This window comes from Syngnathus floridae, chromosome 5 (assembly GCF_059516105.1).
Source record: "Syngnathus floridae isolate MCC-2025c chromosome 5, RoL_Sflo_1.0, whole genome shotgun sequence".
Lineage (NCBI taxonomy): Eukaryota > Metazoa > Chordata > Actinopteri > Syngnathiformes > Syngnathidae > Syngnathus > Syngnathus floridae.
In genome coordinates this window covers 20,431,396-20,456,037 of record NC_142417.1, presented here as the reverse complement: position 1 = coordinate 20,456,037, position 24,642 = coordinate 20,431,396, and the positions used below count along the sequence as shown (strand labels likewise).

At 46.1% G+C, this 24,642-nt stretch overlaps 1 protein-coding gene across 8 annotated transcripts in view; it reads right to left on the bottom strand.

Annotated features, from left to right (window-relative positions):
* Nucleotides 1-2,032: 2,032 nt before the first annotated feature.
* rad17 (RAD17 checkpoint clamp loader component) overlaps nt 2,033-24,642 on the bottom strand; it is a 99,940-nt gene continuing 77,330 nt past the window's right edge. For all 8 annotated transcript variants that reach the window (XM_088376893.1, XM_088376895.1, XM_088376898.1 and 5 more), the window contains 3 exons: nt 12,145-12,265; nt 5,694-5,751; nt 2,033-3,072 (listed from right to left, as the gene is read on the bottom strand). In XM_088376893.1, coding sequence (XP_088233019.1) covers nt 2,892-3,072; nt 5,694-5,751; nt 12,145-12,265 — 360 coding nt within the window. In that variant the 3' untranslated portion in view covers nt 2,033-2,891. The remainder of the gene's footprint in view (nt 3,073-5,693; nt 5,752-12,144; nt 12,266-24,642) is intronic.

Below are 24,642 nucleotides of genomic sequence, written 5' to 3'. Positions count from 1 at the left end.
ACTCTGGTGGGTCTCATCACAGGGGGCGATGAGACTCGGTACTCGGAGGTTGACCTTCTGACCACGTGGTGCAGGGACAACAACCTCTTGCTGAACGTCAACAAGACCAAGGAAATCATTGTTGACTTCCGGAAGGGTCAAGCAAAACACCAGCCGCTGATCATCGACGGTGCTGTGGTGGAGAGGGTGAGAAGCACCAAGTTCCTGGGGGTGCACATCAGTTAGGACCTCTCCTGGTCGGCAAACACCGCGTCACTGGCAAAGAAAGCTCAGCGCCGCCAGTACTTCCTGCGGAAACTCAGGCGTGCATGTGCTCCTCAGGCAGTCCTGTCTACATTCTACCGTGGCACTATTGAGAGCGTCCTCTCCAGTTGCATCGCTGTCTGGGGTGGTAGCTGCACTGAACAGAGCTTGAAGGCCCTGCAGCGCATAGGGAATACGGCTGGTAAGATTATTGGTGCTTTGCTCCCCTCCCTGAAGGACATTTACACCTCCCATCTCGCCCGCAAGGCAACCTCGATTGCGAGAGATGTGAGTCACCCGGCTCACTCTTTGTTTGACCTTCTGCCCTCTGGGAAGAGGTACAGGAGCCTGCGCTCCCGCACCACCAGACTCGCCAACAGCTTCATTCTCCAGGCTGTTAGGACCCTAAATTCGCTACCCCCTTCTGCGTAGCGCGCTGCACTTTTGCGCTATTTTCTGGAATGTCTGCTGTACGCTCACTTGATCCTTTTTGCTCCTCTTATTTATTTGTTGTGTTATTTATTCATTATTTATTCAGCATGCTGTTGTTTACTTGTCTATTGTGTGCCATGTCTTGTCACCGTGGGATAGCGGGGAACGAAATTTCGGTTTCTTTGTGTGTCTTTGCCATGTGAAGAAATTGACAATAAAGCTGACTTTGACTTTGACTTGACATGCCATTTCTAGTACTTCACACAAACACTACATCCGTCTGCTCCTGGTTTGGCCCCCCGGTCTAAATTTAGAACCAAATTTGGCCTGCCAGTCAAAAAGTTTGCCCACCCCTGCACTAGCCAATGAGCCCCCTGTAAACAACCAAGTTTCTCAAACTATCTCCTATAAAATGATTGGAACAGAATAAAGTTTTATCTAACACATTGGTACTGCTTACTTATGTTTCACTTGCATATCGATCCGCAAATTTACTCGGAACATTAACGGAGCAGCCTATTTTGAGACGAAATAGCCTCGTGCGTATAGCAGTTATCATTATAGCATTAGCCACCCGCAAACTCCCATGAGCCTCAGCTCGCAGACTCCCATGAGCCTCAGCAAAGTGTCGTGGCAGCCCCATGTAAACAATCACATTTCTCAAACACTGTCCCATAAAAGTGATTGGAACCGACTAAAGACTGATTTAACACATTGGTGCTGCCTATTTATAATTCTGTTGGATATTGATCCATAAACGTACTCGAAAACATTAACGGAATAGCCTGTTTTGAAATTAAATAGCCTTGCGGGTACAACAGCTATTCAGTGACGCCCCCTGACCACGGTTGCCGTAATGCTGGGAAGCGATGCGACCTTGTAATTTACTAGTCATACTAAAACGTACTGAAACATTTTGGCAGAGCGCTGTGTACAACCAGTATGGATCAACAAATTCATCAATTGATCCATAAGTCACTCTGCATTATAAGGCTCACTGTGGTTTTTTAAATAAATTTTCAGGTTTTAAGTGCGCCTAATAGTGCGGAAAATACGGTATTCATTTAATCACGGGCTACTATTGCATCTACTGCAGATCTAGTCTCTCTTTGTTTGGCGTTTTTGTCATGCCTGATGTTTATACTGCCTATTTGTTTGTGTATTTAATTATTTATTCATAATATTTTGCATGTTTTACAAGTTACATAACTATTGCATATCTGCATCTCTCTCTTCCTCTCTCCCTCTCTCCCTACAAAACATTTGTTTAAAAGTTTCACCTTGATGAGTAAATATTGAAATAAAGGATGTGGGTGTGATGGTGAGCGAAACAAAGAACAGTATGTCAACAATGAACAAGGTTTCAAATTTTCTTTTTTTTTCTGAAATGTTTATTCATATCATTAATTCAAGTGCAATTGAGGGAAGCTAGCTAAATAAAACCTCTTGCTAGAAAGGTATAACAAGAAATAACATGAAAAAAAGTTGATTCTCTAGAACCGGCACCAAATAAAGAAAATGCTGTGTTTCAACTAGAAACACAAAAGGTTGGCTTATACTTGGTTAGTGTATCTGATAATGTAACATAAACCTGTGAAACATTTCCTACCCAGTCCAACTTAAAATAATAATCACATACATGAACGCAATACTCCTACAACTGATTCAGTTTCGAATCGTGAACTCAGTTGGGGGCAAAATTAACAGTAAACTGATTAAATTAATTTAAGCTATCCTAGTATTTATGGGGTGAATATAATGCGAGTCATTTCAGTGTCAGAAAGCATGTTGGCTGTGAAACCTACTCCAAAAACTACAGCACTTGAATTACTGCATAATTGGTAGATTCATGCACAACAATAGCAACAGATGAGGTGAATTTATTGCTAACAAAGTGGATAGTGCGGATTTGTAATGTTGCAGGACTTTTAACCTTGAAGGAACATGAAGGACAATAAGTCAGGAAATATGAAGAAACGTATCTTTAAAGGTGCTCTGTTCCAAGATAACAATATCGATGTTATAGAAAGTAAATATTGTCCTCTTCCAAAATAAAGGGCTATTTCTTTGAAGCCCTTAATTTAAATGCCGGTAAACTGTTTATTTCGTATTAAGCTAAGACCACAATGAATTTCTGTCCTTGAGCTGCCTAAACTCTTAGCTTAATAACAAAAACAAATACCAGAAATGCATACTATGGTCAGTGTGGATGTGCGTTAATCACTGTTGTATTCTTCAATCATCATAGTCTTCTCATTTTCCGTGACACTGGTTGTTGGGTACTGCGGGTGATTGGCTGATAGACACTCCACCGATCCTTTCTGTACATCCTTAATGTCCTCCAGACTATCAATTTTTAGATGGACTTCTTGGTCTGTTAAGGCCTCCAGTTTTAAACTGCACAAGCACACAAAATAAATTGATGAAAAAACAAACACCACGTGTCTCACTAGACAAATGGTTTGTGATATGCCATATTTCTTAAAACAATTGTCTGGAAAGTTTGTTTACTCTGCTGTAGAGAGGACCACGCTTTTTGGAGGAACTGTTTATTTGCACGAATAATTGTGTAAGACGGACGGAGCTAACCACACTGAAGTTAGTTGACTGGTCATTGGAGTGAGTAACTTGAATGTGTAGCTCTTTTCTTTTGTTTCTTTTGACATGTATTGAACAATATTGGGAAAAAAAAAAAAACGAAACGTGCTTCAATCAAAAAGGGGAATGAACACAAAAGCGTATGACAAAAAGCAATTGTAGGTGTCAGCAGTAAAACAGAGTAATCTGATTAAAAAAAGAAACAATTAGTTGACAGTTAATTAATAAACAAATAATTAATCATCCGGCGTCTCACGAGGGGGAAGCAGTGCAACAACACTGTTTACAGTGGGGATGGTGTGCTGCTGACCTCGTCTCGGGACGTCGTGAGTCGGTGGGGAGAATACTTCGAAAACCTCCTCAATTCCACCGACACGCCTTCCATTGTGGAAGCAGGGCCTGGAGACTCTGAGGCGGGCTCTCCAATCTCTGGGGTTGAAGTCACTGAGGTAGTTAAAAAACTCCTCAGTGGCAAGGCCCCGGAGGTGGATGAGATCCGCCCGGAGTTCTTAAGGGCTCTGGATGTTGTGGGGCTGTCATGGCTGACACGCCTCTACACATTGGATGGACATCGGGGACAGTACCTCTGGATTGGCAGACTGGGGTGGTGGTTCCCCTCTTTAAGAAGGGGGACCGGAGGGGAGGGTGTGTTCCAATTATAGGGGAATCACACTCCTCAGCCTCCCTGGTAAGATCTATTCAGGGGTGCTGGAGAGGAGGGTCCGTCGGGAGGTTGAACCACGGACTCAGGAGGAGCAGTGTGGCTTTCGTCCAGGCCGTGGAACAGTGGACCAGCTCTACACCCTTGACAGAACCCTCGAGGATGCATGGGAGTTCGCCCAACCAGTCCACATGTGTTTTGTGGACTTGGAGAAGGCGTTCGACCGTGTCCCTCGGGAGGTTCTGTGGAGGGTGCTTCGGGAGTAGGGGTGCCGGGCCAACTGATAAGGGCGGTTCAGTCCCTGTATCACCGATGCTAGAGTTTAGTCCGTATTTCCGGCAGTAAGTCGGATTCGTTCCCAGTGAGGGTTGGACTCCGCCAAGGCTGCCCTTTGTCACCGATTCTGTTCATAACTTTTATGGACAGAATTTCTAGGCGCAGCCGAGTCGTTGAGGGGGTCCGGTTTGGGGACCTCAGCATCGCGTCTCTGCTTTTTGCAGACGATGTGGTGCTGTTGGCTTCTTCAGGCCGTGATCTCCAGCTCTCACTGGAGCGGTTCGCAGCCGAGTGTGAAGCGGTCGGGATGAGGGTCAGCACCTCCAACTCCGAGTCCATGGTCCTCGATCGGAAAAGGGTGGAATGCCCTCTCCGGATCGGGGATGAGATCCTGCCCCAAGTGGAGGAGTTTAAGTATCTTGAGGTCTTGTTCACGAGTGAGGATGGAGCGTGAGATCGACAGGCAGATCGGTGCAGCGTCGGCAGTAATGCGGACTCTGTACCGGTCTGTTGTGGTAAAGAGAGAGTTGAGCCAAAAGGCAAAGCTCTCAATTTTTCCGGTTGATTTACGCTCCTACCCTCACCTATGGTCACGAGCTATGGGTCGTGACCGAAAGAACGAGATCCCGGATACAAGCGGCCGAAATGAGTTTTCTCCGCAGGATGTCTGGGCTCTCCCTTAGAGATAGGGTGAGAAGCTCGGTCATCCGGGAGAGACTCGGCGTAGAGTCATTACTCCTCCACGTTGAGAGGCGCCAGATGAGGTGGCTCGGGCATCTCATTCGGATGCCTCCTGGACGCCTCCCTGGGGAGGTGTTCAGGGCATGTCCCACCGGTAGGAGACCCCGGGGACGACCCAAGACGCGCTGGAGAGACTATGTCTCTCAGCTGGCCTGGGAACGCCTTGGGGATGAGGTGGATGAAGTGGCTGGGGAGAGGGAAGTCTGGGAGTCCCTCCTGAAGCTGCTGCCCTCGTGACCCGACCCCGGATAAGCGGAAGAAGATGGATGGATGGATGGATGGATGGATGGATGGATGGATGGATGGATGGATGGATGGATGGATAATTAATCATTGTAAATGGTGCTCCATGTTAGGCAAACTTATCAGATGCAAACAGGAATTGTCATGAAAAAGCTTCTAAAAACAGCATGCCTTCAGTCATGGAGTGGGACCAGCAGGAAACTACCAGGTAAACACTAACAGTAAATAACAAGTTCCCCTTAGTAGCGGATCCCATATGCCATGATCAGTCATTTATTTGTACATGAATATGTCCTTGTACACTATAAAGTTTCCAGTAATACTCAATAATATACACACAGACCATACATCTTGTAGATGTGGACAAATACAGGAGGCGTTTTTCTGCAGAATTTCTAGCTCTAACCAGACTGCTTTTGCAAGGGCTTACTTATTAAATCATGGTGATTCAAAGGGTACACATACACCAGGCTAAAAATAGATAGAATGGGAACTGTACCTTACAGGGAACCTCTTCATTGGCATGTGCCCCACATCTTGGATAAATGTTATCTCATCTGAAAAAAATAAAACATTATCCATCAACAAATATGTTTTTTGCAATATAACAACAATGAAAAAAGTTGTTTGTTTCTGGGGAAAATTAAGTTAGATATATGTTGTATGTCAATCATCTTTTATCCGTTTTCTTTTATCAGCCACACTTTAGCAATAGAGTGAGAAACTCGGTCATCTGGCAGTAACTCAGAGTCAAGTCGGACGAGGAGACAAATGATGGCTTGGACATGTACAGTCATAAGCAAAAGTTTGGGCACCCCTGATCATTTTAAAGATTTTCCTTTATAAATCATTGGTTGTTCAGATCAGCAATTTCAGTTAAATATATCATATAGCAGACAAACACAGTGATATTTGAGAATTGAAATGAACTTTATAGGATTTACAGAAAGTGTGCAATCATTACTTGAACAAAAGTAGGCAGGTGCATAAATTTGGGCACACCAACAGAAAAATCCTCTTTTTGTAGAAATAACAGCCAGAACATTGTACTTGTTCCTCTGGATGAAGGCCTTAGTAGAATTCGAGCAGTGTTTGGGGTTGTTGTCTTTTTGAGGTATCCAGTCCCTTGAACTTTGTCACTGATTCTGATTGTTTGCAAGGATCTGCTGATACTGACTTGAATTCATGCGTCCTTAAACTTTAACAAGATTGTCAGTACCTGTACTGGCCACGCAGCCCCACAACATGATGGAACCGCCACCAAATTTGACTGTGGGTTGCAAGGAATGCTGTGTTCTTCTTCGTCCATGCATACCGCCCCTTGTTGTCCAAATAACTCAATTTTAGTTTCATCAGTCCACAGCAGCTTATTCCAAAATGAAGCTGGCTTGTCCAAATGTGCTTTAGCATACCTCAAGCAACTCTGTGGCATTATTCTCCCATACAGCATCTCCTTGTACATAGTCCGCTGAATAGTTGAACGATGCACAGTGTCACCATCTGCACTAAGATCATGTTGTTGGGCTTTGGAGCTGCTCTGTGGGTTGACTTTGACTGTTCTCGCCAACCTTCGCCTCTGCTTATCTGATTTTTCTTGGCCTGCCACTCTGGGCCTTAACTAGAACTGTGCCTGTGGTCTTCCATTTCCTCACAGTGCAAACTGACAGCTAAAATCTGTGAGCTAGCTTTTTGTATCCTTCCCCTAAACTATGACATTGAACAATCTTTGTTTTCAGGTCATTCGTCAGTTGTTTTGAGGCTCCCATGGTGCCACTCTTCAGAGAAGATACAAAAAGGAGAACAACTTGCAACTTGCCACCTTAAATACCTGTAACTGGAGATGTTTTATATAGAAGAATGGTCAAAATACCTAATTGGAAGCTAAAGGAAGCGTTTAGAGGCTGTTATTTCTGCAAAAGGAGGATTTTTCTGTTGGGGTGCCCAAATTTATGCACCTGCCTACTTTTGTTCAAGTGATGTTTGCACACTTTCTGTAAATCCTATAAACTTCATTTCACTTCTCAAATATTACTGTGTTTGTCTGCTATATGATCTTTTCCACTTCATTTCCTTCTTTTCTCCTTTTTCTTTCTTTCTATTTATCCATTCGGTGATGCTGGTGCCTTCTACCGCACCTCAGCATGTGCAGATCGCTTCAGATCGGATTTTTTTTTTTCCCTGGGAGCCGGGCTGCGCACATTGGTCGGGACCGGCGTGACTCGACGACGGTCATCCTTCTCATCTGGCCGATGATGACCAGGTCCCTCGCCTTGGCCTTACAGCCGCGACCCCTATGGAAGGTCCGCTCCTTAGTGCTCTTCGGAACCAATGACCGTCACCGTGCCAGCCTCATGGTGACCATCTGCACGTGCCCCGACTGGGTGCCCAGGACACTGCTCACACGCTTGCCTGTTTTGTTATGTTTTACCGATTCTCGACCACGGTCCATTGGGCGCCGTTGAACTTGACTGCCCTTACACCTGTTTATGGAGCCCGTGGAGGCTATTTTGTGTGTTTTGGGGTGTTCTTTGGTATTGAGAAGGGCTGGTTGGCCGCTGTTACTTTTTTCCTTTGTCTTGTTGCTTTGCTTTGGTGGCTTTTAACTTTCGCACTTACTGGCTTTTTTTGTGGCCATTAAGGAGCCTATTGAGTTGCACTCATGTCATCTGTGTGTTTTATATATACCCGCTCTGTGGTATAAATACTCCTGGGGCCTGAATTTCCCCACCCCCGGGATCAATAAAATTTCAATCAATCAATATATTTAACTGAAATTGCTGATCCGAACAACCAATGATTTATAAAGGAAAATCTTGAAAATGATCAGGGGTGCCCAAAGTTTTGCATACGACTGTAGTTATGATGCATCCTGAATGTCCTGTTGTGGTGTTTCTTCCATGTCCCACCACCAGCAGGCCCCGGGGACAAACGAGGACACGCTAGAGACGTTCACACACAATTTGTTTTGCCTATATGTGGTCTGCATCAGATTGTTTTTATAGGCATTTTAGATAAGAATAAGTTTTCGTGAATTATGGTGGCACCATATGGAAAAAAAGCGGTTGTGTTTTGCCTGAAGTCGACCACATTTCCTATGAGTGCAAGCGCCCAGTGGCGTGAAATCCTGAGCTCTTGCTCACCTGCAGTTGGACTGAATTACTTTTCTGTTTCCATGAGTGGTTGTGTCATGGATGAATAGTACTGATATGTTGACAATTATTGTGTTTCAACAATACTGTATAATGATGTTAAAATAAAAGTTTATTTTTGGTTTTGTTTCATATTCCATTGTACAACCCCCCTCGACCACTACTCATCAGCGACTGACGGGCTGATGAGTTTAGAGTTCCTTGACACAAACAGAGGTGTGGATTTAGTTTTCCTGGGCATCCCATTTTGCTGAAGAAGGTGGGAGAAAGTTGTCATCCGATCCTGCTTGCCGCTTAATTGTAATTGGGAGATGCAGAGGAGACATTTCTCCAAGTACGGCGTAGTCTACGGGATTGTGTCGAAGGAGGAAGCCAGCGGCCCAACAAAAGACCACAGGAATTCTAGCTTTCAGTTTCTGTTTTTGGCAAGTGACCCCTCCGTGAGTCGTCACCTTATTGTGGTGGAGGGGTTTGCGTGCCTCTATGATCCTAGGAGCCATGTTGTCTGGGGCTTCATGCCCCTGGTAGGGTCACCCATGGCAAACGGGTCCTAGGTGAGGGGCCAGACAAAGCATGGCTCACACAAGCCCCTTATGAAGAAAAAGATAAATGGATTTCGTTTTCCCTCGCCTGGACGTGGGTCACCGGGGCCCCCCTCAGGAGCCAGGCCTGGAGGCAGGGCTCGAAGGCGAGCGTCTGGTGGCCGGGCCTTCGCCCATGGGACCCGGCCGGGCACAGCCCGAAAAGGAAACGTGGGTCCCCCTTCCCATGGGCTCACAACCTGTGGAAGGGGCCAAAGGGGTCGGGTGCATTGTGTAAGCTGGGCGGCGGGCAAAGCCAGGGACCTTGGCAGTCCGATCCCCGGTTGCAGAAGCTGGCTCTTGGAACATGGAATGTCACCTCTCTGGCTGGAAAGGAGCCCGAGCTGATGTGCGAGGCAGAAAAGTTCCGACTAGACATAGTCGGACTTGCTTCCACACACAGTTTGGGTTCCGGTACAAGCCCTCTTGAGAGGGGCTGAACTCTCTTCCACTCTGAAGTTGCCCACGGTGAGAGGCGTCGAGCAGGTGTGGGTATATGTGTGCGCCTGCACACTGGGGTTCACCCCGGTGAACGAGAGGGTAGCCTCCCTCCGCCTTCGGGTGATGGAACGGGTCCTGACTGTTGTTTGTGTCTATGCACCAAACGGCAGCTCAGAGTACCCATCCTTCTTGGGGTCCCTGGAAGAAGTGCTGGAGAGCGCTCCTTCTGGGGACTCCATCGTTCTACTGGGTGACTTCAATGCTCACGTGGGATTTTCTATAATGAACACCATGTTCAAGCATAAGGGTGTCCATGTGTGCACTTGGCACCAGGACGCCCTAGGCCGCAGTTCGATGATCGACTTTGTAGTCGTGTCATCGGATTTGCGGCCGCATGTTTTGGACACTCGGGCGAAGAGAGGGGCGGAGCTATCAACTGATCACCACCTGGTGGTGGGTTGGCTCAGATGGTGGGGGAAGATGCCGGTCCGATCTGGCAGACCCAAACGCTCTGTGAGGTTCTGCTGGGAACATCTGGCAGAATCCCCTGTCAGGAAGAGCTTCAACTCCCACCTTCCGCAGAGTTTTTCCCATGTCCCGGGGGAGGCAGGGGACATTGAGTCCGAGTGGACCATGTTCCGTGCCTCCATTGTTGAGGCGGCGAACAGGAGCTGTGGCCGTAAGGTCGTTGGTGCCCGTCGTGGCGGCAATCCCGAACCCTCTGGTGGACACCAGCGGTAAGGGATGACCTCAAGCTGAAGAAGGAGTCCTATCGGGCCATTTTGGCTGCCTCCGGGGCAGCTGACAGGTACCGGATGGCGAAGTGGAACGCGGTGTCGGCAGTTGCTGAGGCAAAAACCCAGGCGTGGGAGGAGTTTGGCGAGGCCATGGAGAATGACTTCCGGACGGCTTTGAGGAAATTCTGGTCGACCATCCGGCGTCTCAGGAGGGGAAAGCAGTGCAACATCAACACTGTTTACAGTGGGGATGGTGTGCTGCTGACCTCGACTTGAGACGTTGTGAGTCGGTGGGGAGAATACTTTAAAGACCTCCTCAATTCCACCTACACGCCTTCCATTGTGGAAGCAGGGCCTGGAGACTCTGAGGCGGACTCTCTAATCTCTGGGGTCGAAGTCACTGAGGTTGTTAAAAAACTCCTCGGTGGCAGGGCCCCGGGGGTGGATGAGATTCGCCCGGAGTTCTTAAAGGCTCTGGATGTTGTGGGGCTGTCATGGCTGACACGCCTCTACAACATTGCGTGGACAACGGGGACAGTGCCTCTGGATTGGCAGACTAGGGTGGTGGTTCCCGTCTTTAAGAAGGGGGACCGGAGGGGAGGGTGTGTTCCAATTACAGGGGAATCACACTCCTCAGCCTCCCTGGTAAGGTCTATTCAGGTGTGCTGGAGAGGAGGGTCCGTCGGGAGGTTGAACCACGGATTCAGGAGGAACAGTGTTTCGTCCAGGCCGTGGAACAGTGGACCAGCTCTACACCCTTGGCAGAACCCTCGAGGATGCATGGGAGTTCGCCCAACCAGTCCACATGTGTTTTGTGGACTTGGAGAAGGCGTTCGACCGTGTCCCTCGGGAGGTTCTGTGGAGGGTGCTTCGGGAGTACGGGGTACCGGGCCAACTGATAAGGGTGGTTCAGTCCCTGTATCACCGATGCTAGAGTTTGGTCCGTATTTCCGGCAGTAAATCGGATTTGTTCCCAGTGAGGGTTGGACTCCGCCAAGGCTGCCCTTTGTCACCGATTCTGTTCATAATTCTTAAGGACAGAATTTCTAGGCGCAGCCGAGGCGTTGAAGCGGTCCGGTTTGGGGACTCTGCTTTTTACAGACGACGTGGTGCTGTTGGCTTCTTCAGGCCGTGATCACCAGCTCTCACTAGAGCGGATCGCAGCTGAGTGTTAAACGGTCGGGATGAGGGTTAGCACCTCCAAATCGGAGTCCATGGTCCTCGGTCGGAAAAGGGTGGAATCTCGGGGATGAGGTCCTGCCCCAAGTGGAGTAGTTCAAGCATCTTGGGGTCTTGTTCACGAGTGAGGGGAGGATGGAGCGCGAGATTGACAGGCGGATCGGTGCAGCGTCGGCAGTTATGCGGACTCTGTACCGGTCCATCGTGGTGAAGAGAGAGCTGAGCCAAAAGGCAAAGCTCTCAATTTACCGGTCGATTTACGCTCCTACCCTCACCTATGGTCATGAGCTATGGGTCGTGACCGAAAGAACGAGATCCCGGATACAAGCGGCCGAAATGAGATTCCTCCGCAGGGTGTCTGGGCTCTCCCTTAGAGATAGGGTGAGAAGCTCGGTCATACGGGAGAGACTCGGAGTAGAGTCACTACTCCTCCACGTTAAGAGGAGCCAGTTGAGGTGGCTCGGGCATCTCATCAGGATGCCTCCTGGACGCCTCCCTGGGGAGGTGTTCCGGGCATGTCCCACCGGTAGGAGACCCAGGCGCGCTAGAGAGACTATGTCTCTCAGCTGCTCAACTGATATGTTCATTCCTAATCCTGTCATGCCCAAAAATGTTGAACTTTGCAAACTTTAGTAAAATGCCCACCTTTGTTGGTGATAAGTTTGTCCATGTGTAAGTGTGTGTAAATGTGTGATATTTCCTCTGCATTTGACTGAAGTGAGCACTGATTTGTGACATTATATTTGATTGTAAAGTGTGTGTATGTGTGTGTGTGTGTGTGTGTGTGTGCGTGTGTGTGTGTGTGTGTGTGTGTGTGTGTGTGTGTGTGTGTGCGTGCGTGCGGGTGCGTGCATGCGTGTTACCTTGGTTGCTCAAGCGATTGGTGAATTTTGTCAGAAATGGTAGCAACTCAGTCTGAAGGCTGACAGGTGTCATACACAAGTGGCGAAATAGGCACTGAGCAGCCAGGCATTTTTCCCGATGCTAAAAAAAAAAACATTAGTTTACTTAGTACTATGGGCAATTACAGCAAAGTGTAATTCAACAAGCAACATGGATTAAAAAGGCTTTGTTAGTGGGACTTGTAAATATTAACATTTAAGGGATTTACATTCATTTATATATATATATATATATTCCCCTGACATGAACCCCATAGAGAGTGTGTGGGGTATTGTGAAGAAGAAGCTGAAAGACACCAGACCCAACAATGCAAATGAGCTAAAGGCCACTCTTGAAGCATCCTGGACATCCATAACACCTCAGCAATGCCACAGGCTGATTGCCTCCATGCCACGCCGCATTGATGCAGCAATCCGTGCAAAAGGATTCCCAACCAAGTACTGAGTGCATTAATGGACATATTCAAATGTTTGATTTTGTTTTGCTGTTATAGAGTTAAGGACGAAATTATTAGCCCCCCTTTGAAAATTTCATTATTTTTTGAATATTTCCTGACTGCTAATTACTAGAGCAATGACATTTTAGCACATCATTTATGAGCATATCAGATTTATTAGGAAACCTTTATTACACATAATTTTGCTCAGAAGCAGTGCATTACATACAAAACCAAAAAATACCATGGTCAAAATTATTAGCCCTCCTAACATCAATAGTCAATTGTGTATCCTTTTCGCTGGAAAACAGCTTGCAGTCGTTTTGTATAGTTCTCAACAAGCTTAAGACAGGTCTCCTGAGGAATTGCAGCCCATTCTTCCTTGTCAACTCTCTCAAGTTCCTCCAGGTTTGATGGTCGTCTGGCGTGAACTCTGGTCTTCAGTTGTTTCCATAAGTTTTCGATGGGGTTTAAATCTGGGCTTTGTGTAGGCCACTTCAGAAAAATTGACTTTGCTCCTCTGAAGGTATTCCTTCACCATTAACGATGTATGTTTCGGGTCATTGTCATGCTGAAACACAAAACGATGAAAAAAACCCAGCTTCGAAGCAGACTGTTTCAGGTTTTCCTTCAAAATCTTCTCATAATCTTCTTTCCTCATGATTCCTTCTATCCTGACAAGATTCCCAGTGCCAGCTGCACTGAAGCACCCCCAAAGCATAATGCTCCCACCTCCGTGTTTCAGTCAGGACAGTGTTCTTAGGGTTGTATGCTTCTCCCTTCTTCCTCCAAACAAAGGCTACATCTCGGTGACCAAACAGCTCCAGTTTAGTCTCATCTGACCACAGAACACGCTTCCAATATTGATCGCCTTTCTCCATGTTGTCCCGAGCATACTGCAATCTCGCTTAAAGGTGTCTCTTTTGAAGGAGTGGAGTTCTTCTTGGTCTGCACCCTCGCAGACCATTTCTGTGCAGGGTTCTTGTGACTGTCTTCCTTGAGACATCTATTCTGGACTTCCCCAATTCATTAACTAGTGTCTTGGCAGTTGTTCGTGGATCTTTCGATACATCTCTGACTACCTTTCTTTCCAAAGATTTTGAAATCTTTCGCTTCCTGCCTCTGCCTTTGTTGTTCTGTACTGTGTGAATTTCCTTGAACTTTTTTATATTGCTTCTGACTGCAGTTCTTGAGACTTTGAATTGCTTTGATAGACTTGTATAACCTTCTCCTTCCTTGTGAGCATCAATAATTATTTTTCTTAAGTCAAGACTAATTTCTTTTCCTTTCACCGTGATTGCAGACTAATGTGAACCACAGGTAAACTTTAGCCAAGCGTAATATTGAAAGCAACCTCTAGATTTGATTTCAGGTCAATCATTGAGAGCTTGGCAAAGTTTTAACAACTTGTTAGACCAGTGTTTTGGAATATAACTCAACAGGTCAACCATTACTCCCAAAGGGCTAATAATTTTGACCATGGTATTTTTTGGTTTTGTATGTAATGTTCTGCTTCTGAGCAAAATTATGTATAATGAAGGTTTCCTAATAAAGCTGATATGCTCATAAATGCTGTGAAAAAATGTCATTGCTCTCGGAAGTAGCAGTCAGGAAATATTCAAAAAATAATGACGTTTTCAAAGGGGGGCTAATAATTTTGTCCTTAACTGTAAATCTTTTTATTTGGTACTTGGTCTGAGGAGATTTTCTAATATATATATACTTTTTCATGATATTCTAATATTTTGAGATAGGACATGAGTTTTCTTACGCTGTAAGCCATAATCAGCAATATTAAAATAATAAGAGGCTTGCAATATTTCAGTTGCTTTGTAATGAATCCAGAATGTATGACATTTTTGTTTTTTTAATTGCATTACAGAAAATAAAGAACTTTATCACAACATTCTAATTTTCTGAGACAATCCTATATATAATTGAAGATTTGTTCTTTAACGATATCATGACAATATCATGAAAATTGTTGTTGACTTCCGGAAGGTTCACACAAAACACCAGCCGCTGATCATCGACGGTGCTGTGGTGGAGAGGGTGAGCAGCACCAAGTTCCTGGGGGTGCACATCAGTGAGGACCTCTTCTGGTCCGCAAACACCGCGTCACTGGCAAAGAAGGCTCAGCGCCGCCTGTATTTCCTGCGGAAACTCAGGCGTGCATGTGCTCCTCAGGCAGTCCTGTCTACGTTCTACCGTGGCACCATTGAGAACGTCCTCTCCAGTTGCATCGCTGTCTAGGGTGGTAGCTGCAGTGAACAGAACTTCAAGGCCCTGCAGTGCATAGTGAATACGGCTGGTAAGATTATTGGTGCTTCGCTCCCCTCCCTGAAGGACATTTACACCTCCCATCTCACCCGCAAGGCAACCGTGATTGTGAGTGATGTGAGTCACCCAGCTCACTCTTTGTTTGACCTTCTGCCCTCTGGGAAGAGGTACAGGAGGCTGCGCTCCCGCACCACCAGACTCGCCAACAGCTTCATTCTCCAGGCTGTTAGGACCCTGAACTCGCTATCCCCTTCTGCGTAGCGTGCTGCACTTTTGCGCTATTTTCTGGAATGTCTGCTGTACGCTCACTTGCTCCTTTTTGGTCCTCTTATTTATTTGTTGTGTTATTTATTTATTATTTATTCAGCACACTGTTGTTTACTTGATTGTCTATTGTGTGCCACGTCTTGTCACCGTGGGATAGCGGGGAACGAAATTTCGGTTTCTTTGTGTGTCTTTGGCATGTGAAGTAATTGACAATAAAGCTGACTTTGACTTTGATATCATGACAATAGCGTAGCATTAGCTTACATGTAACATCATGTTACTTTCTCAACCCACATTCTTGTAAAAGTGAAAAAGTACCTTTGCTCCTTAATGTTCCTAGCGCCGCAACCTTCATAGCTTATCATATCTTGACAGAAAATACACAAAACCTTCCGCGGGACATCTATTTTACGGATGTGTTCCGAGTTGTACAATGACGCTGCTCTCGATCCATGCCCATCTGAAGCAGTTCTTGATCCTGTTTGGCTTGACTATTTCCCTGGCACGATCCTCATGCTGGCGAAAACTTTTGGAACAATTTGGAACAGAACGTGGGCCAAATCCGTCCCACGTCTAAATTTAGACCGGTCCGAAGCATTGTGTCATAAAAGCAATAATAAGTGGCCTGCTGGCACTGTCGCGAGGACCTGCGCGCCCCAGAGCGAGCCACAGAAATGAAACTCCTTCGAATGGAACCCGCACATAAGCCAGCGCTCATGTTCGGTTGCGAGCGCGTCTCCCCCCGTCCCTTCCCAGTTCACGCGCACACAGGTGTCCGTTTGCAAGATAATCAGTGACACAGACACTTCCTCGTTCAAATGTCCACACACCAAGGACTAAGGCGAAGCTAAAATCAGAGACGCTGCAAGTGACACTGCACAGGGAAAAAACAAAAACAAACAAACCACGGAGTACTCGTGAGAGCTGTCTACTTCGTACTAACTCTACAAACTACTGCGCATCCGCACCGCCCACTTACAGTAATCGCAAACAACAAAAAGACTATGGATTATTATTTTGTGATTATGAAGTGATTTGTTGTGTATGAAGTTGAAATAAAAAAGATACAATGGAGAATGATTTAATTTGGATTAAAAATCTGACATGATGCAACCTGGTCTGTGTACAGCAGTCGAATCACCCTTCTCATTAATACAACAATAACAATAATAAAACAAACTTAATACATATAATAAAAAATCATTCAACTTTCATAAAATTTTTCATTTTTACGCATTTAATGTATTATTATTTTAATCTTTAACTTTTCTGGTAATACAATTAACAATAGATTCTTATTTGCAATATCAGCCTATCTGCAGACAGCACAGGATAGTTATATATTTACAAGTTCATTTACAATGGTTATGGTTCGTGGAATGTCGGTGTGAATGGTCGGCCCACATACATTTTCATCTAACCTAATCTGGCCCGCTTTGCAAAAAGTTTGGACACCCCTGCTCTGTAGAGTTGATTTTAAGTGGAGAGGTGGCCGGGATCTTATCTAGCCATTAATGAAATAAAAATACGTTGAGAAAACTCGTTGACAAAATCGCACATCATTAATGTAAATGACGAGTATCCTCGTCGCTGGCATACAAAGTTAATGGGGCATACTGTAGTTTGTTTGATTGGCGTCGCTGTAGCGCTACGTCATTGGCTACTGGACGTCTTCTTCTCAGTGGTAGATGGATTTGCGTTTTGGTTGCTAACAGCCAATCAGAATAGGCAATATTTTACATAATATAATTTATGGATTAAAATTAATTAAAATCCAGCACAACGACTTTTCATTCCTCACAATTTTTTTGATGCTTTTCACTTAGATTTATTCCTGCTTTTATTTCGGATATGTTTTGCATTTTTGTTTCATTAGATCATGACAGTGACTGGTCTCGCAAATACTGACTCCTTAGTCATGTACGACAGTGGTTTTTGTAATTTTATATAAATTATAGAATGTATACAAATCTGCTGCGTGAACTCAACCGGGAGGTAAGAATTCCTATTTATCAAACATACTATTTAAAATAAAATAAAAATATCTTTTGGAAACATTTTGCTTAATGTATTTAATTTTTTTCAAATCGGTCCAATTTTTGGCCTTTTATAGCGGTCACATATTAATGAAGTCCTTCCAGAGGTTTCATCACGTTGTTTTGAAACATGGAGCGGCATGGGGACACACCCCCACAAAAACCACTGCCCCTTCACCGGGAAGTGTCCTGGTTTGGAGCGAAACATCAGTGAACAGTGGCACCCGCTGACAACCCTGACCTCAAAGTGCACTGGAGGAGGTGTGACGGGCAGAATTGCCAAGCAGTTAAACCTGTACTACTCAAATGACACTTCTGGGGAACCAGTGACTACTGTGAAAGAGCCGTTGGCAGCCAGGAAAGTCTGGTGGGCAATCGGGAATGACTGGTGGATGGATGATGATGATAGAACTTTAATTTTCCCACAGTGGGGAAAGTTACTCGTCACAGCAGTGTACAAGAATGCAAGAATACAAGAGACAAGTGCCAAATGTAAAAATGGATAAATAACAGACAATGTCAAGTGGCCCACACTTTTGTGGGGTTAAACTGCAGCTCCCCACTTGAAAGGCGCTTGGACAAAAGGACTTGAACTGGATTTCACTCAGTGATCATGACTGTTTTTTTTTCCTTGTCTTTCTTTTATTTTTGATCATCTTCAGCCAAACACAGCCAAACACAGCCAACACAGGTGAAAAACCTTAAAATAAACACAAATAGATGGTCAAACGCTAAACCATAATCAAGCAATATAACCCAAAATCAAAAACTTAATTTTTAAATACTAAGTCAGGATGACTTAGTCAAACAGCTTTCAACCCTGGTAAGTACACACAAACATTTTTCCCGATTTCTTTTTTAGCTTTTACTTTTTTAAAATACACCACATAATTTACCACAATTTCACTATAATGTTTAGCATAACCATAACCCATATCATTTTACATATTAATTTCCAAAGCCACCCAGATGTGAGCTGTAGCCCCATATTCAAATGTCCAAAGGCTCACCGGCTCCTTCTTTTGTTTCGTTTACCAAGCTTTCCGCTGCAGTCCTGCCCTTTGGAAATCCTGCCTTGTCCAAATCATAGGAGGGTACCGTGAGCTCCAACACTCTCCCTCTTAATTAACCCCACCTGGTGCTCTCAACAGCCTGCCTCCTTCTGTGTGGCTGAGACACACCCAGGCAGAGAGGGTGCGGCTTGCAACTCGTCTCAACAGACAATGACAAAGACAAGTGCCACTAGTAGCGGTAGAGGCGAAACACATGATCAGGTACCACGCATGTTGTAGAGTCTGACAGCAGTGGGAATGAAGGACCTGCGGAATCTCTCTTACCTACACCGTGGGTGTAATAGTCTGCTGCTGAAGGAGCTGCTCAGGGGCCGCACAATGTCATGGAGGGGGTGAGAGGTGTTGTCCATGATGGATTTCAGCATAATTAACGTCCTCCTCTCACCCACAACCTCTATGGAGTCCAGGGTGTTAGGGTTTTTCAGATTATCCTTATCGTATGATTATGTTGGAATGCAACCGGTAATAAATAAGATAGATTGTCCCATCCTACACAAGGTTGTAAAACACCCCCTGATATGTTTTGACTAGAGGACAAGGGCTTTCTCTATCCAGTCCACTCTTACCCCCACTCTGTTTTTCTTAATAAAAATGCTCTTGCAGGAGCCGAGAGTCAGACCTTCATTCGAACATTGCTGCACGCACACCGACGAATGGACTCTCCACCTGCAGTTGTCTCAAAGGACTTACTTGTCTCCCGTGTAGTTCTTGCAAAATAAGTTGGAGTGAGCAAATCTCTAACACAGGGGACAGCCCAGGACAGAGATCGCTCTCCTGACCATCTTATTTAGTCTCCACCTGTCCCGGTCCGTACCGCCCCCACCCCGGCAGACCACAGCGTAGAGCAGTGGTCCCCAACCTTCTTTGCGCCACGAATCGGTTACATGTCAGAAATATTTTCGGGGACCAGCCTTTATATAAATAAATAGTAAATGCATGTAAATAAATAATAGATTTATAATAAATATATAAATACGATGAAACAAAATGATACGCCTGGCATAAAAACAAGTATAAACGACATAAAAATACAGCTCACCATTACGTTGAATTAGTGGGAGCACTGAGCTTGTTTCTCAGAAACGAGCCGGTCCCATCTAGGCATAATCGGAGACAATGACTCCCAAAGTGGTTAAGGTTTGACTTTTAATACAGGATGCTTGGTCTCATTGTGCCAAAGCAGTTTTGAAGGTTTCATTGCCTCGTTAGCTAGCCTGTTGCCACATATTATGCAGAGTGGGCTTGGGGCGTCAGAGTCACCTGTGACGATAAATCCATATTTTAAGTAGGACTCCAGAAATTATCATCTAAATGCATCTTTCTTTTTCTTAGAAGTCGTAGCCTCTTCTTCTTCCGTCTCCTCATTGGGCTTTTTTTCCCTTTCAAAGAGGCTTTCCAAACATCTCTGTTTCTTGCTCATATTTGCTTGCTTCGCGGGCTCGACTGAGGTGACATGTCACGTGACCGAGACGAGCATCTTGACCTGAACCAACGGATGTAATTGGAAGAGAATCGCAAATTTTTTTATATTTTTCAAAATAAATTCTTACTCATTTTTGCTAGCTTTTCAGGCGCAACTGGGGAAACATGTCACGTGACCAGGACGAGTGTCTTGACTTGAATTAATTGATCGTCGATAAAAAAATATATCTTTTTTTTCTGTGCGGCTTGGCGGCCCGGTACCAAGTGACCCACGGACCGGTACCGGGCCACGGACCGGGTGTTGGGGACCCCTGGCGTAGAGGATGGCTGAGGCCACCACAGAGTCATAGAAGGTCCTGAGGAGAGCCCTGCACACACCGAAGGACCTCAGTCTCCTCAGCAGGTGGTGGCGACTCTGGCCCTTCTTGTACAGGGCATGGGTGTGATCAGTCCAGTCCAGTTTGTTGTTAAGGCGAACACCCAGGAATTTGTAGTTCTCCACTACCTCAATGTCCAATCCCTGGATGTTCACCGGAGTGAAGTGGGGTGCTGTCCTACCAAAGCTGACAATCATCTCCTGCGTCTTGCTGGTGTTCAGCTGAAGCTGGTTGCGCTTACACCAGCTGACAAAGTCCTTGATGACCGTCCTGTATTCCAGATCGTTCCCCTCAGAAACAAATCCAACAATGGCCGTGTCGTCGGAGAACCTCTGGATGTGGCAGTGTGTGGAGTCGTGGGTGAAGTCCGAAGTGTACAGGGAGAAAAGGAAAGAAGAGAGCACCGTATCCTGGGGGACACCTGTGTTAGGGTTTTCCAGGTTATCTTTATCATAGGATTATGTTGGAATGCAACAGGTAATAAATACCTTACCTTGTCCTCCTTATCACAAGGTCGTAAAACATCCCCTGACATGTTTAGACTAGAGGACAAGGGCTTTAGCCAGTTTACCCAAACCCCCACTCTGTTTCTCTTAATAAATATCCCCTCGCAGGAACGAGGGTTCAGACTTCACTCCTTCAACGTGTGAACTCTCCACCTGCAGGTGTCTAAAAGAACTTGCTTGTCTCCCGTGTGGTTCTTGCAAAATAAGTTGAAGTGAGCAAATCTCTAACATTTTGGTGCCGAAACCCGGGATCCCTCATACCCGCTATCTGGCTGACGAAGGAGGACGTGCTGCATTGTCGACAAGCCAGTGTCCATTAGGAGGACCTGGAGAAGAAAGTCCTGGGAAGAGAATTCTTCGCTGGGCCAGCATCTTAGGTCTGCCTTCGTCTGACAGAGGTGGATTGACGGGACCCGGCAGTGCAACGAACCAGGGGACAAGTAAGTTAAAGGCCTGAAGTTCTAAAAGAACTTGCTTGTCTCCCGTGTGGTTCTTGCAAAATAAGTTGGAGTGAGCAAATCTCTAACAACCTGTGCTGCAGCGAACCACATCAGACTCACAGCAATGTAACCTCACGTACTGCAGCCTGTTGGTGAGGAAGTCTGTAGTCCAAGCAGCCAGGCATTGGTCCACTCTCGCCTTCTCCATCTTCACCCTGAGCAGTGACGGCTGGATAGTGTTAAAATCCCTGGTAGAATTGAAGAACATGATCCTCCCAGTGCTCCCGATGTCCTTCAGGTGAAGCAGTGATCTGTGCAGTAAATAAATCACTGCATTGTCCACCCCAACACCAGACCTGTAAGCAAACTACACGGGGTCCAGCTGCGCTCCCACCAGTGAACGTAAGTGACCCAGGCCTTCCCTGCCTTGATCTTTCTTTGGTGACTCCTCACGTGAAGATCTGTAAAAGAGAGGGGGGTGCTGGAAGACTGGGGTGGGGAAGTGAAGACTGAAGAATGTCTTCGGAAGGGTGAGAGGGGGTTGGTGAGCTGGCTGGGGGGCTGGAGTGTTGAAGGTGGCAGGCTGCGAAAGGTGAGGGGTGGGGGGAGGCAGAATCAAATCTGTTGAAGAACAGATTGAGTTCATCCACGAGAGACCATAACAAGGGATGGGCAGCTAGTCACTGCAACCCACCAGCTTTCAGAGAGGACCCTAAAACAGACTACAAAAAGCATTGTGAGAAAACAACTACTTGAAGGCCTTCCGAGAGGCGAGATGGAAGATGGTCCTACTTTAACGAATCAAATGGTGACGAATGGAATGAACAACGATGGGGAGTTTCTCCGGGAGTGTACATGCGGGTGGCAGAAGATGACTCAAAGAAACCGTGGAAGGACTCCCATCCAGGATGACTGCACGGCTTCGGTACGTCAGATGGAAGGGACCTGAGGAGAGGTGACAAACCAAAATGCACCAGGACCCAGCAATGCTGAGAGGGCAAGCTCAGCGAGTGTAGGAGAGGAGATGGAGGCAGCTGATGAGCGGGACGCTCGTAATGTTTCCCCCTAGGGTCGCACAGCCAGTGAGCCCATGTAAGTATCCAGAAAGATGTGCAAAGATCAAGTAGCAAAAGGCGAAAACCAAGATGAGTAGCACAGACGCGATCACTTGAAAAGAAGTGCTAGAGCACTCCCTGCAAGGAACGGTTGAGCGCAAACTAACCTTGCTATTAATCTATGAGGCGTGCAAAAAGAGGTTTAGAGTGTCCAAGAGGGCCAAGAGGGATGCTTCCCGCCTGGACAAACTAGTGAGGAAGGTGGGAGGAAGGCTTTTGATGTGGGCACGAAGCTACCTGATCTGGTGTCTCTGGCAGATCGGCGGGTATTGGCTTGGCTAGGGGTCCCTAACCACCAGTCCGCGCACCGGTACCGGTCCGTGGGTCACTTGGTACCGGGCTGCCAAGCCGCACAGATTTTTTTTTTTTTTTTTTTTTATCGACGATCAATTTATTCAGGTCAAGACGCTCGTCCCGGTCACTTGACATGTTTCCCCAGTCAAGCCCACAAAGCTAGCAAAATTGAGTACGAATTTATTTTGAAAAATATTTAAAAATTGGCGATTCTCTCCCAACTCCGGTGAACATCCAGGGATCGGACATTGAGGTAGTGGAGGACTACAAATTCCCTTTGCCTTAACAACCAACTGGACCTGACTGATCACACCCACGCCCTGTACAAGAAGGGCCAGAGTCCGCTCCACCTGCTGAGGAGACTGAGGTCCTTTGGTGTGTGCAAGGCTCTCCTCAGGACCTTCTATGACTCTGTGGTGGCCTCAGCCATCCTCTACGCCAGGGTTCCCTGACCCCCGGTTCGCGGACCAGTACCGGTCCGTGGGTCACTTGGGACCGGGCCGCCAAATCGCACAGAAAAAAGAAATTATCGACGATCAATGAGTTCAGCTCAAGACACTCGTCCCAGTCACGTTACATGTTTCCCCAGTCGAGCCCGAAAAGCTAGCAAAAATGAGTAAGAATTTATTTTGAAAAATATAAAAAAAATTGGCGATTCTCTCCCAATTACATCCGTCGGTTCAGGTCAAGACGCTCGTCTCGGTCACGTGACATGTCATCTCAGTCGAGCCCGCGAAGCAAGCAAATATGAGCAAGAAACAGAGATGTTTGGAAAGCTTCTTTGAAAGGGAAAAAGCCCACTGAGGAGACAGAAGAAGAAGAGGCTACGACTTCTAAGAAAAGGAAATTAAAAGATAATTTCTGGAGTCCTACTTAAAATTTGGATTTATCGTCACAGGTGACTGATGCGCCAAGCCCACTCTGCATAATATGTGGCAACAGGCTAGCTAATGACGCAATGAAGCCTTCAAAACTGCTTCGGCACATGGAGACCAAGCATCCTGTATTAAAAGTCAAACCCTAACCACTTCGGGTGTCATTGTATCCGATTACGCCTTGATGGGACCGGCTCGTTTTTGAGAAACAAGCTCAGTGCTCCCACTAATTCAACGTAATGGCGAGTTTTATGTTTGTTGTTTATACTTGTTTTCATGCCAGTTGTATCATTTTGTTTCATCGTATTTATATATTTATTATGAATGTATTTTTTACTTATATAAGTGTAGCAATTATTTATGTAAAAGCCGGTCCACGAAAATATTTCTGACACGTAATCCGTCCGTGGCGCAAAAAAGGTTGGGGACCACTGAGCTAGGCTACTCTCCAGGAAAGACAACCCCGAACATCCACTGTACGGCATCGTCACTGGGCAGATGAGCAGATTCAGCGACAGGTTGCTGACACTGTCTCGCTCCATGGAGAGGCTGAGTGGTTCAATCCTTCCCTCTGCTGTGAGACTTTTTAACTCATCACGGGGGTTGGAGCGCGCTCACGGTCGTGACGCTGTTTATTGTTTATATATTTGAGCCATTAATTATGAATCTATTTATTCATTTGATCTATTTATTATTCATTAATATTACGTCATCTTGTGGCATCGATGTTAGCATTGTCCATCTGTTCAGCTATTTGTGTTTCTGTATATAACAGCTGGCTCCTGAATTCCTGCCTGGGCCCGGGATCAATAAAGTGTGTGTGCATGCGTGCGTGCGTGCGTGCGTGCGTGCGTGCCCGGCCTGCCCGCCCGGCTCGCCCGCCTGCCTGCCTGCCTGTGGTATTGCTCGACCTGACAAATGCCTACAGCTCAGTACCGCACAAGCTAGTAGAGTTCGCTCCGGAGTTCTTCCACATCCCTGGATGCATCAAAAACATCTTCTGCTACTACTTTAACTTCCACAAGTACGTATTTCACAGCAGATGACATCATGACGGAATGGCAGCAACTGGAGGTCGGAATAGCCATGGGCTTCACCATATCAACCATTCTCTTTGTGGTGGCATTCATTACTTATTTGGTTAAGGCAGGTGGCCAGAGGCCTAAAATCCCCATCAGGCGGAAGACTATGCACGCTCAGAGGGTAAATGGACAATGTAACAAGCATCTTACAAACACTCCATTAAGCACTTTGGTGAACTGACTGCCTGGGCAAGGATGAAGATCAAGGCACCCAAGTCCAGGAAAGGGGTGAGGACTTTATTCATCCCTTTGGAT